This window comes from Tarenaya hassleriana, unplaced genomic scaffold (assembly GCF_000463585.1).
Source record: "Tarenaya hassleriana unplaced genomic scaffold, ASM46358v1 Cleome25, whole genome shotgun sequence".
NCBI lineage: Eukaryota > Viridiplantae > Streptophyta > Magnoliopsida > Brassicales > Cleomaceae > Tarenaya > Tarenaya hassleriana.
Genome location: NW_010965775.1, coordinates 115,877 through 127,099, shown reverse-complemented (window position 1 = coordinate 127,099; position 11,223 = coordinate 115,877). Strand labels below are relative to the sequence as shown.

General features: G+C 40.2%; 4 protein-coding genes across 11 annotated transcripts in view; 1 reads left to right on the top strand and 3 right to left on the bottom strand.

Annotated features, from left to right (window-relative positions):
* LOC104816149 overlaps positions 1 to 2,093 on the top strand; it is a 2,773-nt gene extending 680 nt beyond the window's left edge. Inside the window, exon 2 of one of the 3 annotated variants that reach the window (XM_010544830.2) lies at positions 273 to 2,093. In XM_010544830.2, the coding sequence (XP_010543132.1) occupies positions 299 to 1,900 (1,602 nt within the window). In that variant the 5' untranslated portion in view covers positions 273 to 298 and the 3' untranslated portion in view covers positions 1,901 to 2,093. Of the gene's footprint in view, positions 1 to 70 lie in introns of all 3 variants that reach the window. The other 2 variants (XM_010544832.2, XM_010544831.2) reach the window with 2 other exon arrangements.
* Positions 2,094 to 2,295: 202 nt separating this feature from the next.
* LOC104816150 (protein PIN-LIKES 6) lies at positions 2,296 to 5,200 on the bottom strand. Of its 3 annotated transcripts, none has more exons than XM_010544833.2 (10): positions 4,917 to 5,200; positions 4,721 to 4,824; positions 4,511 to 4,635; positions 4,258 to 4,379; positions 3,645 to 3,875; positions 3,480 to 3,554; positions 3,187 to 3,287; positions 2,942 to 2,994; positions 2,656 to 2,844; positions 2,296 to 2,571 (listed from the first exon to the last, which is right to left on the bottom strand). In XM_010544833.2, the coding sequence occupies exons 1-10, from the start codon at positions 5,106 to 5,108 to the stop codon at positions 2,450 to 2,452; spliced, it is 1,314 nt and encodes a 437-aa protein (XP_010543135.1). In that variant the 5' UTR covers positions 5,109 to 5,200; the 3' UTR covers positions 2,296 to 2,449. The 3 variants fall into 3 exon arrangements, with proteins under 3 accessions (XP_010543135.1, XP_010543137.1, XP_010543136.1); XM_010544835.2 differs by having other exon boundaries at positions 4,258 to 4,343; XM_010544834.2 differs by having other exon boundaries at positions 4,721 to 4,800.
* Positions 5,201 to 6,545: 1,345 nt separating this feature from the next.
* Positions 6,546 to 7,545, bottom strand: LOC104816148. The gene is made up of 2 exons (XM_010544828.1): positions 7,314 to 7,545; positions 6,546 to 7,105 (listed from the first exon to the last, which is right to left on the bottom strand). The coding sequence occupies exons 1-2, from the start codon at positions 7,514 to 7,516 to the stop codon at positions 6,856 to 6,858; spliced, it is 453 nt and encodes a 150-aa protein (XP_010543130.1). The 5' UTR covers positions 7,517 to 7,545; the 3' UTR covers positions 6,546 to 6,855.
* Positions 7,546 to 9,343: 1,798 nt separating this feature from the next.
* The window catches only part of LOC104816146, a 3,918-nt gene continuing 2,038 nt past the window's right edge, over positions 9,344 to 11,223 (bottom strand). The window contains exons 9-16 of one of the 4 annotated variants that reach the window (XM_010544824.1): positions 10,938 to 11,000; positions 10,814 to 10,865; positions 10,687 to 10,719; positions 10,447 to 10,521; positions 10,095 to 10,142; positions 9,944 to 9,979; positions 9,774 to 9,848; positions 9,344 to 9,644 (exon numbers count right to left, since the gene is read on the bottom strand). In XM_010544824.1, coding sequence (XP_010543126.1) covers positions 9,576 to 9,644; positions 9,774 to 9,848; positions 9,944 to 9,979; positions 10,095 to 10,142; positions 10,447 to 10,521; positions 10,687 to 10,719; positions 10,814 to 10,865; positions 10,938 to 11,000 — 451 coding nt within the window. In that variant the 3' untranslated portion in view covers positions 9,344 to 9,575. The other 3 variants (XM_010544825.1, XM_010544826.1, XM_010544827.1) reach the window with 3 other exon arrangements.

Sequence of the window (11,223 nt, the reverse complement as noted above, 5' to 3'; positions counted from 1 at the left end):
TTCCCTACTCGAATGTCTGTTGAAACTTGTCGCTAATTCATACTATTTCCTGTGACGAAATCGTTCGCAGATTTACGCCTTTGAGCTCACCTTTTTTTGCCTTTCAGCACCAAGGATGATCCTTTCTTCTCTCTGAAACTGTTCAACCCGTCGTAATAGACTTCACAGACTTATACTCTAGGAAATTCTACGGGGCACCCAGCGTTAGTGATTTTTTTTGGTGATACTGCTTTGCACAGTTGCTCATGTTTTCCATGCTTTCTCCTTCTCAGAACGTTGAGTTGCTGCTTTGGGTCTGATGGAACCACGATCTCAGGGAGTATCTAGTGACGTAAATGTTTCTGGTGCCCATGATCACCACATTGATAGCAATTTAATGGCAGACCCATCTGCAGCATGTAATCTGTGTGGAATAATCGTTCAATCTGCTGAGCTTGAAATTTTTAGCTTATGTGGGGACTGTAAATTTTTGTTGCTCGAAAATTTGGGCACCCCCATGCTTCACTCACCTCGGAGACAGACAACCAGGAGGAGGACAAGAAGGAGAAGAACTAGACATAACAGCTCTGAGTCGATCGGAGATCTTCCCTCAGAACAATTTACTCGTTTGATAAGTGTGGCACGACAGAGCCTACTAGTGGCAAATGGATATGAGGATCAACGTGCTGATGGTGAGGGTGTTACCAGGATGCTACAGCGAACTAGCTCCCATACAACTCCAAGTGGTTCTAGAAGATGGAGAAGGGTTTTCTCTGACACTGAAAGTGAAGATTTTGATAACTTAGATTCTCGTTATGGTGAAACTGAATCAAATATCAGTTTTACTCAATCCAGGTTTTGGCATGGTGATACCGATGCAAATCCTTTTAGTGCTTATGGTGGAGAGTCTGATGCTTCCACCGACAGACGTGGTTTTCCGGACACCGGGATCCTTGTTCAACCATATGGCGGGAGTGACCTTGACATTGACACTGATATTGACCCGATGCGTGCTGGTTTGAGCCAATGGTACTCAGATGAAGAAGATAGGGAATGGGAAGAGACAGATGCCGAGGATGGAAGGGCTACAAGGGGTATTGCCGGAACACAGTATAGGAATTATTTGGCAAGTCCAAGTGAGAGCTACAGCTCCATTACCCGTAGCCAACGGTTTGATTCTCCGGAGTTCGAGAGAGATATACGCCAGAGAACTGTAGAGAGTAGGCAAGTCTTATCAAGGAACATCAATGGTTTCGAGGATATGGATTTCTCTCTACATGTTGCAAATGCTGGGGATTATCTTGATGATAGAGGCTTTGGGGAATTGCTTGAGCAACTTGCTGAGTCTAACAATTCAAGAAGGGGTGCACCTCCTGCATCTGCGTCCTTTGTGAGGAATCTGCCAAGGGTTATCATCCATGAGGAGCAATTAAAGGACAATGATGGGCTAGTCTGTGCAATCTGCAAGGACCTTTTTGCTATCGGTAGCGAAACCATCCAGCTTCCTTGTATTCATCTCTACCACACTCGGTGTATCTTACCTTGGCTAAATGCACATAATTCGTGCCCACTTTGCCGTTATGAACTTCCAACTGATGATAGGGATTACGAAGATGGAAAGCATAATGCCATTGGACAGAGAATCACGGATCAGGACGTAATCGAAGATAGCTCTTCTGGTGAGGACACTGAAGTGGAGGAGGGAGAGACAACTGCTGAGACTGATCCTGTACATGGAGAGAGAGACGAGAGTGACTCGAGTGTAAGGAGAGGAAGCTGGTTGTTCCTGGCTGCCGCACCAGTTGTCAGTCTAGTAGGCATTGTATTGGCAATGGTGCTTAGCAACTCACAGAGAAGAGAGATGGGAAGCTCTCATAACCAAAGAGGAAACAGGAGCAGACGATGGTTGCCTTTTTCCTGACTGATTTCTAGACTATTCCAATTACCAGCTGATGATTAGTTTCACGGCTTGTCCATAACTGTGGATCTTGCCCCCCGCCCTATATCTATTATAATTTGTATCCCTGGATGATGGATGGTGACCAGATGCTTGTATCATGAAAGTTTCTATGTATATTTTGGTTTAACTGAAATCAAATTTGTGGGGAAGATTATCTTGTGAGTTGGATAACATTTAGCAGCAGTACAAGGCTTAATTTAGTCGGGAGTTTGTTGCAAATTGTCTAGCGGTGATCTCAAAGAAGGTAACCTACTGCTGCTGCTCCGTCACATGCTTATGTATCACATCACATTTGTACACAGAACGTGAGAAAAGCTCGGTTTGATTCTTGACACCGTATTACAGGAAGACGTGGATAGGCAAAACGTCAAACCATTCCGTCCCCATCGTGCAGAGAAAATGGCTCTATAGAGATTATAACACAGTATTTTTTTTTCATATTAACAGGTAAATGAATCGGCCAGAGATGAAGAAGAGATTAATCTCGTATGAGAGAGATTAGAGGGCAGTTCAGAAGAGTAGGGTGACATACAGAATCATCCATCCAGCCATTGAGAAAATCGCAAAAATATGAACCCAGAAGAGGACAGACGCTGACTCCCTTCCACAGCCTCGTAGATTTGCAACAGCACCTGCAAAGGAATGGAATAATCGGCATGCAGGCGATTGGTTTCGCTGCTTCAAATTTCATCAAAAGAAAGAGAATGGGACGTTACCGGAGAGAACAGAGGTGGGCATCGTATGCTGAAGGAGTAAGACGAATCGGAACATCTTGTCGTCGGGAGGAAGGAAGCCAAGTTTGTCAGCCAACATGACAATTCCGAGTCCTGCTGGAGGAACCAACAACAACCGCGCAAATATAATTGTGGCTGTCGTCCTGAACCCAAGTTTTGAACTTCCTGGTCCTGAAATTTAGAAAAGAAACCGCGAAAAATGCTTCATAGACGCCGTTACAAACAATGGTGTAACAAAGGCAGGACGACATGAAAGAGAACATCTTACCACTTATTAGATTTCCCCCTAATGCCAGCAAGATGCAAGGTATCATCGCATCCCTGATAACCACACGTTGAAAGTTAATAAACCAGTAAGTGAATTTAGGATGACATTTTGAGAATTGAAAAGAAGAAACAAGAGTCTTGCCCGTTTACAATTATTTTTCTTCCCCTTGCTAGTATTCATATCGAGATTCAGTTTTTCAAGAATTCGGTACTCTGATCCCTAGAAACAAAGAATAATGTCCTTACCCAAGAATGATGCAGCTGTCAGTGAAGAAGAAAAGAGGAGCATCACTTGTAAATATCAGTTTCTTCGTGAAAGGTATCGCACCAAGGACCATAGCAAGGATCTGAAAGAAAGAAAGAAACGAAAAGCACATCAAGTCAAAGGGGCTTATTTCATCAAAGGGGTCAGAGATTGAAACTTCCAAAGCTGGAAATATACAAAAATGGAAGGACTCGGGTTGGGGTTCAACAAGAATCTTTTAGCATAAACATCGATCTGGCAAGCAAATGTAAATGGGAAACAGAAGGAAACTTACAGAAGCAATTATTGCAGGTTGAAGGATTTGCTTCAGTTTCAACTTTTCATAGAGAAAAATAAAGAACTCTTTAATCTGCATCACGAAGCAGATATGTGAACACATCAGAACCTGCGATGAGGGAGCCTGCACCAGAAAATACAAACCAAATAAATTCCTTTTCACCTTGCCTTTCTTTGATTCCTCTATTCTTGTAGTTTCGAAGCCCTGGCAAGGAAGAGGATCTTGAGCAGGTGGAGGGTCCTTCGGGGGGGTTTTAATTAACAACGGAACTTGCTCTGGAGCAGCATGTTTTGGAAGGTTCTTCATAGTTAGATTTTCTTCATCACCATCATACCCCTCTGGAGGAGGAGCAAACATGTGGTATACATATGTGTACAGGATGATTGCGCCAACCTGATACAAACACATCAAAGTTCAAGGCTAGTTAGCATCTCAGAAATGCTTTCAATGTCACAGGAAACTACAGGAGCATAACAACAAGCCCCTGAGCGCAGATATTATGAAGCAGCATTCAACTCCATAAACAATGCTGATAACTCCTAGATTGGAAAGCTGACATTGCAGATACAGTCTTGATATATCAATTTGCATTTTCTTCAAAACAGAGAAAGCCTAAGGTCATATAGAAAAGGAGCACCACGATTTGCAACAACGAAAGCTCATTTGAACTCTTATTCATGAAGCAAACTCTAAATGAACAGGGCTCATATGGAAAAAGACTATAGTTTAAAGCCTACAGGCATATCAATGAGGAAAAGGATACTGGAAAAGGTACCCATTGACCGAAGGAGATGTAAGCAGTGCCATCAGTGCTACATTTTTCGGAGTCGCCGAAAGGGTTGGACTTGTCCCTGCACAGAGCTGCTAGCAAAACAAGAGGGACATTTCCAATATTACCTGCAATAGATGATCGAATTCATGCATGAATAGAGACACTACTGATAGAATCTGCTTGGATAAGCAATGAAACAATCCTTGAGACGGAGAGTCCAAGAAAGAGAGGGGATAAAGCTGAGAAAGCCGCTCACCAACTCCGATTTGTACGATTGTGAACTTGAAATAAGGATAGGGTGGATGAACGATGCTAGCGACAATAAAACCTATTATGGAGCCAGAGATTGTTCCAAGAACAACGTTGACCGGAATGAACCACCTGAAGAGATGTACAAAAGAAGGAGACGAAACTAAAGTTTGCGCGGTGCCACCGAAACGCAATTAGAGCAAAGTAGTTTACTAACCATTGAAGCATTTTCTCGAGAGTGACGGCTTGCCCTAGTTGAGAAAATATCAAACAGGGAAGCAAAAGCGAGAATACCAACTGTATGAACAGGAAATTGAGAGGCTGAGAGCAACAATCAAGTGATGGGTTGATGGAAAAAAATGCAAAGTTTCCATTTTGAGGCGAGATCGAGATAGATAGATAGAGGAAATTACCCCATTCAAGAGTTTGCGACCGGAGGGAGGTAAGATGTTAACGTACTTGGAGGCCATAAGAAAACCCAAGAAGCACATGGTGAAAACTTTGGCAATAGGCAAAACAGCGATTTTGATAGAACCGAGGACGGATTCACCGGCGGCGGCAGGATTCTCCATGGAATCGGTCAAGGCCATCAGAAGACGCTCCATAAATCTGGAAGAATTGCGCAATCAAATAGAGGGTGTAGACGAAGATCATGTAATAGCGCGACTGGTGGGGAAGCAGAGTTGGGAGAGAAGACGGAAACTTGAGACTTTGTATCAATGAGAATCTGAAGACTGCGTCCGATCCGATAATCAGACTCTGTTAACTTTCTTTCCTTCCCTCAATGGCGTTTCGGATTCAGACCGCCCATTTAACGGCGGCTCCGTTATCTTGCCTCTTTTGTTACTTGTCATCTAATACCACGTGCTTCCTTCTGGATCCCCAATTTCATTCTTTTTTGGTAAAGCATTCGAACATCTCAAAACAGTCGAAAAAAAAAAGATTCGGGTCAAATCTCCACTCTTGTGCCTATCAATCAATTGACCCGCCTGGGGATTTTTTTTTATAGATATTTTGCGAAATGTATATTGTTTTTTTTTTTGTAATGCGAAATGTATATTGTTTGACAAACAAAAGTGCAATTATTAGAATTATTCCTACCTCGCGTATGATTTTATTCATCTCAGCCTTTTAATAGGTTCTTCATGAATTTATTATAATTGATGGGTAAAAACAGTATAAACAAATAATATTTTGCGAACAAGCTTGTCTCAAAGGCTTCATCTTATATTTGTAGTAGGTTCCTCTTTGCATTATCGTTTGTTGTAGATTATTTAGACAAATCCAAATCCAAACTGAGAAACAGATTCTAGAAGTAAATTATGGATAGATTCTTTGTTCATTGATTTTTTTTCGTACGATATTTTGATGTTCTAATTGAATGTATAAAGGCTTGAGGCTTCCTTGTCTTCGAAGTTGTTTGGTTTTCTTTGAGAAAGGTTACATTATAAGATGTATCATATATATTGTTCAACTGACGAATGAATGTATAAACGCTGAATGGTTAGATATTATTATCAGCGTGGTAACGACTAAAACAATGTTTGGTTCTATTAGTTTATCGTCACAGTAACGTAACATCATAAACATTGGTCGAGGGTTTTTAGCTAATATAGTATTGTCAAAGCCCAAGAACACTAATAGCAACAAAATTTGGCCACCGAAGACAAGGATCGATTAAATAACCAAAGGCAGGAGGAGATAAAAGAAATGTCCCGGCAATCGTACAAGAGCATATATCTGAGCATACTCAAGTTTACATGATTAGGTGTTTGGTTGATGCAAGACATTTACGTTTCGACTGTTGAGACTTGCCCAAAAAGCAAAGACTATATATATATATATATAAGGCAAATTCTTCCAATGAAATCATTTGGAGAATATTCCACTCACTCTTCATGCAGTATTCTCTCCATCATGCATGCATCATTCAAGGGATCTACTGCTACGGGTCTTAATTCCTTTTTCACCCACTGTAAATATATGTTCTTTACTATTTTCCTTGTTGCTTCCATTATACCGTTAGCGTTTTGTGTGTATATGTGAACATAATAAGAAATAGAAAATACAAGTGAGAAGAGAGTACAGAAACTAGTTCATATCTCTTGTCTTCTTCTTCGTTTCTATACTCATACAAACCTAAGTCTCAAATATCTTTAAGAAGAAGCGCTCTCTCTGCTTTTAAACTGCGGTGATAACTGATAACATAAACTCGTCAAAACCCCCGGTTCACCCATACGTATACCAAGTACCAACAGCAGAATAAGCCGTACCGTTGACGTTGATGGGTATAATTTCAATAAATAGTTTTCATTGAGGTATACATGTGTCGACGGCCATATATTTTCGTGGTTATAATGTAGATGCCAAGGAGGCCTTGCAATAAGCGATGGCTGCGTTGATGGAGTCCTCGTGTGTTTCTTCAAGCTGGACATTGTGAACTGGGGAACTTCCTCTGCTCCACTCTTTGTTTCTTCTTCTTTCTTCCATTTTCACCCATTTCTCTGCCACATTCTCTCTTATCATCCCCACTACACTCACACATCCCACTTTCATCATCATCCTCATTCCTATTATACTCTTTGTCATCTTCATTAGTCTCCTACATATACATTAATGCCACGCACATGCTTCAATCACACACGTCTGTTATTGTCATATATGCACATAGCGAGCCAGACCAATTTTAACTTCCGTAAAAAATGAAAAAGCAAACACAACATATATATAGTTCTAATCACCTGCGCAAAATTATATATGCAATATGTATACATATATAAATCCACACACGCATGCGTATTTAAGCTTACATGGCGGCGTGTGCAGAGAAGCAGGTGGGAGGCGATTCGAAGATGGGTGGCTTTTCAGTACCGAGAGGCCAAAGCAAGATGTTCAAGTCATCCGCGGTCTTGACGTTGATAGGTATAATTTCAATGAACGATTCATCGCCTCTCTCTGCTTCCTCATCCCTCAACTCCACGCCTTTCTTATCTTCGAATATTTCCCTTTCCATCGATCTTTGATATGAAACTGTGTGGATTGATTGTGTGTGTGTATATATATATATGCACGTGTATTTTTACGTGTGTGTGTGTATATAAAAAAAAATTGGCTGAAGGTACGTAATGTGTGTATATATATGTTTTGTAATCTTCCGTTAGTTGTAAATTCGGGCCATGATTGGTTGGGAACAGATTACGTATGGGATATAATAAGTTTTCTACACATACATGTAGGAAACAATATAATATTACAAGTGGTTGAAGAATACTTAACCGATCATGCATGTGAAACTGATTTTATTAAGAGGAATCTGGTGAGATTTTCGAATCAAGATCTCTATATGAGTTGTTCGATCCATATATATATATATATATGTATCATATATAAGTCCATTGCTTTTGTATGTGTTTTATTAATGTAATATACAACTTTCTTTGTAATGTACAACTATAAAGAAATACTGTTAAAATTATATTAAATCTTATATAATATTTAGCATATTCTTTACATACTCTTTTGATATGAATCATTTTTAACGAGTCCAATCTTATGGTTTGAAACCAAGGTCTTGACGTGGGGCGGTGAGGTTTGAGGTGAGAGGATTGTTTGGCGTGGAGCTGTGGGATCAAAGTTATTCCGAACGAAGGCGACAATTGAGATTTCGACGTTAATTGTTTTTATCTTCTTGTAATGTGTTTTGTTAATGTAATGTGTAACTTAATTTATAAAAAAAAGCGTAGTATAAAATCCTAAACTAAACCATATATATTCAGGTAGTAAGAAGATGTTCTTATATCAATGACGTGTTACACATTATATTTAATTCCACATGAGGATTTGTGCGCATCAAATCGGAATCTTTAGTTGGACACTGGTAGCTAAACCATCAATCATCAATCTCTTTAAGTCAATATCAAATGGCCGAGATTTGTATAGATTTTGCTAGTGTCTCGTTTACTCTAGATAAAAAAAAAAAAGAATGTATAATCAGCTAAGATAAATCGAAAACCCATTCTAGGATATATAATTGGACCAAAAATTCGATTAACTTTAGGATTATAAAAAAAATGAAAACAATAGCACCAACTACTATGAGTTGAATGGTAATTTTTTTTCAAATATTCGAAAATCAATAAAAGATAGATATTATCATTATAAGACTGCCGAAAGCACGTAATGATTGGATGCACATCGGCATTGGCTTAGGTTTCTAAAGAAATTTTTTTATACGTGAACATGATTCATCCCATGGTCATTTATTTCGAATGAATTACTAAAGAAAATAACTAGAGGAACCAAAAAAGAAAGAGAGTCCAACAAAGGAGAGGGTGGGAATTGGAAGTGCATGTAACCTTGGGCTGAAGCCCAAAGTGATCCCCGAGTCTCCGGAAAGCTCTTCTTCGTCACTGGCCCTCTAGAAACTTACCGTCTTCCTTCCCTGCCTTCTGCTCCTTCTCGGCGTCTTTGTTTTCTTCGTCAATCCAACGGTATCGGATCTGATTTTTGCGTTTTGGTTCCGATATTTTCTCCATTCATAGCTATGGGTAGCTCCGACTGTGACGGCTTTAAACTGGGTAGCTCCGATATTTTCTCCACGAGTACGGCTTTAAACTGGAGGACCATCCATCGCCGTTATCGTCTTGGATGGTTGGGGCGAGTCCGATCCCGATCCATACAACTCTGCATTCGCAATGCCCCCACTCCTGCTATGGATTCCGAGCACTCGGCCTTTAGGATAGGTTTGCTTCTCTCTTACTCGTGGTCATCTTTACAACATGTATCCCATAATATCGTATAATATCGTAAAAAAGAAAGCGTGAGACGTAGACAGGGGAAATCTTCTAGCAACAAGAGAATGACATTCCTCTCTGGCAGTCTTGGCTTCTTCCCTACGAGGATATAACAATGGATGCCCGCGAAGTCCATACAAAAATAATGATATTTGTGTAAATGGTCACAACAAATGCTCACAAATTTCCGCGGCGTATTAATGAGAGTTACAGGTTGTCTGCGCACAGAACACCAGTTTTGGTGAATGTAAACCCTGCGGTCCTTTATTAATTAAGCTTTCATTCTTCCCCCTTCAACTCCGTCGCCTCCACGACTGGTGGTATGCAATCCACCTTATATCGGAGCGTCTTTTCCCACAAAGATAAATGGAGAAAGTATGGTTAGTGGAAACAACAACAAAGAAACTAGAAAAGTAAAATGGATCTACTGCAAGGTTGATATTCATTATGTGCCACAACCTGTAACCGTCAACCCACCTTTTTGAAAAAAGTTGAATAAGAATTATCCCAAACAAGTTTGTAGTTTCCGGGCATGCACGTAGAGAAGTTGCCCTGCAGAAGCAACCACCGAAAAGGCTAAGAGTTGCAACCTTTCAATCAAGCAGCTCTGTTGGACAAGATTAGCATATGCTTTCCCATGTTCTCACCTGATCAGCTTCATACCGCTGGTAAGGTAATATCAGCTGCAATACGATCGTCCACGCCACCCATCAGAAAATCCAGCTAAAGAAATCTACGAGATACTCTGGAAGAAGAGTGAATTGATACAATGCGTGAGAAAATAATGTGCACACTTACAGTCTTTTCCCCAGAAGCCCCTATGCACTCCACCCTAAATCCAATATCCTGACGAGACAGGTGAAACATCATCAGACAGTTTCAACAAGGAATGTCCAGCTAGGGTTCAGAATGACAAGCCAAAACCAAGGGCAGATGGTTCCTAACAAGAAATACGATAGACTTAGAGAGAATGTGTTTTGAATTGCAATCAGAGATAAGAAAGAAAATTAATTTACACTTATTAAATAGTCAATATAGCTTCATAGGAGAGACCAGTAGAACCCAGGGCAAAATCATTCTAGCAAGGAGGAAGCAAAATCAAGAAAGAGATGCAGCGGATGATACTAGCAAGGAGGAAGTAAAACAGTACCATGCTTATCTTGCCTTGCACCACCGAGAAATCCCAAGCAATATATGAATTCACGGATTCTACTGTCAAGGAGACCTAAAGGAACAATGTGAACGAGTGAATTAGTGTTATACGTATGCCAATGATGCCAGAGCCAACAATTGTCGGCTTGATGGTGTGCTTTGAAATGCGTTTATGCGCACATCAACCAATAAGGCATTTCCATCAATAATGCTCTAGGTAATTAATAGTTCCATTTACAGCATTTCTCCATGTCTCTTGACAGAGATAGCTCTGTGATAAAAATAACGCAAAATTGTTACAAGAAATAGGCACATTCAGTTTCATCAACATATAAAAGCGTAAAATGGATTACAATTTACAATACCTCACACGTCCTCCCGGCTTGAACAATTATCTCCTTATACTCCTCATTTTCCCTGGGTAGTATATACTCTTAGGACTAGAAATTGTAAACAAAAACGAGAGCATTAAAATTCTTGGAAGCTAACCTTGAACCTGAAGCGCCAGCTACATCAGCTGAAATAAAGAAGGGGGAGTTGGCAAAGACATTGCTGGAATAAGTACAATGGAAAAATGGTAGTTAATGTTTCATGGTATGAGCCAAGCTTTGTTGATGACTGATGAAATAAGGAAGGAAATATCAGAATGAAACTGAAAGAAACGAAAAAATCTCCATTTACTATACTTGAAAAGAAAAATGAACTCTACGGGGACATATAGAATCTCCCCCTTCAACATGAAGCTTCGAAAAGTGGATCCCCCCCCCCCCCCCCC

Bases quoted from the DNA above. Each gene is read 5' to 3' on its own strand.
- LOC104816148 (XM_010544828.1), bottom strand. From the start codon at position 7,516: ATGGAAAGGGAAATATTCGAAGATAAGAAAGGCGTGGAGTTGAGGGAT. The intron at 7,106-7,313 runs GTAAGCTTAAAT...ATGTATATGTAG, and splicing joins TTCTCTGCACACGCCGCCAT to GAGACTAATGAAGATGACAA.
- LOC104816150 (XM_010544833.2), bottom strand. From the start codon at position 5,108: ATGGAGCGTCTTCTGATGGCCTTGACCGATTCCATGGAGAATCCTGCC. The intron at 3,555-3,644 runs GTGAAAAGGAAT...TTCGTGATGCAG, and splicing joins AGGAATCAAAGAAAGGCAAG to ATTAAAGAGTTCTTTATTTT. The intron at 2,845-2,941 runs GTAAGATGTTCT...TCTAAATTTCAG, and splicing joins AGGGGGAAATCTAATAAGTG to GACCAGGAAGTTCAAAACTT.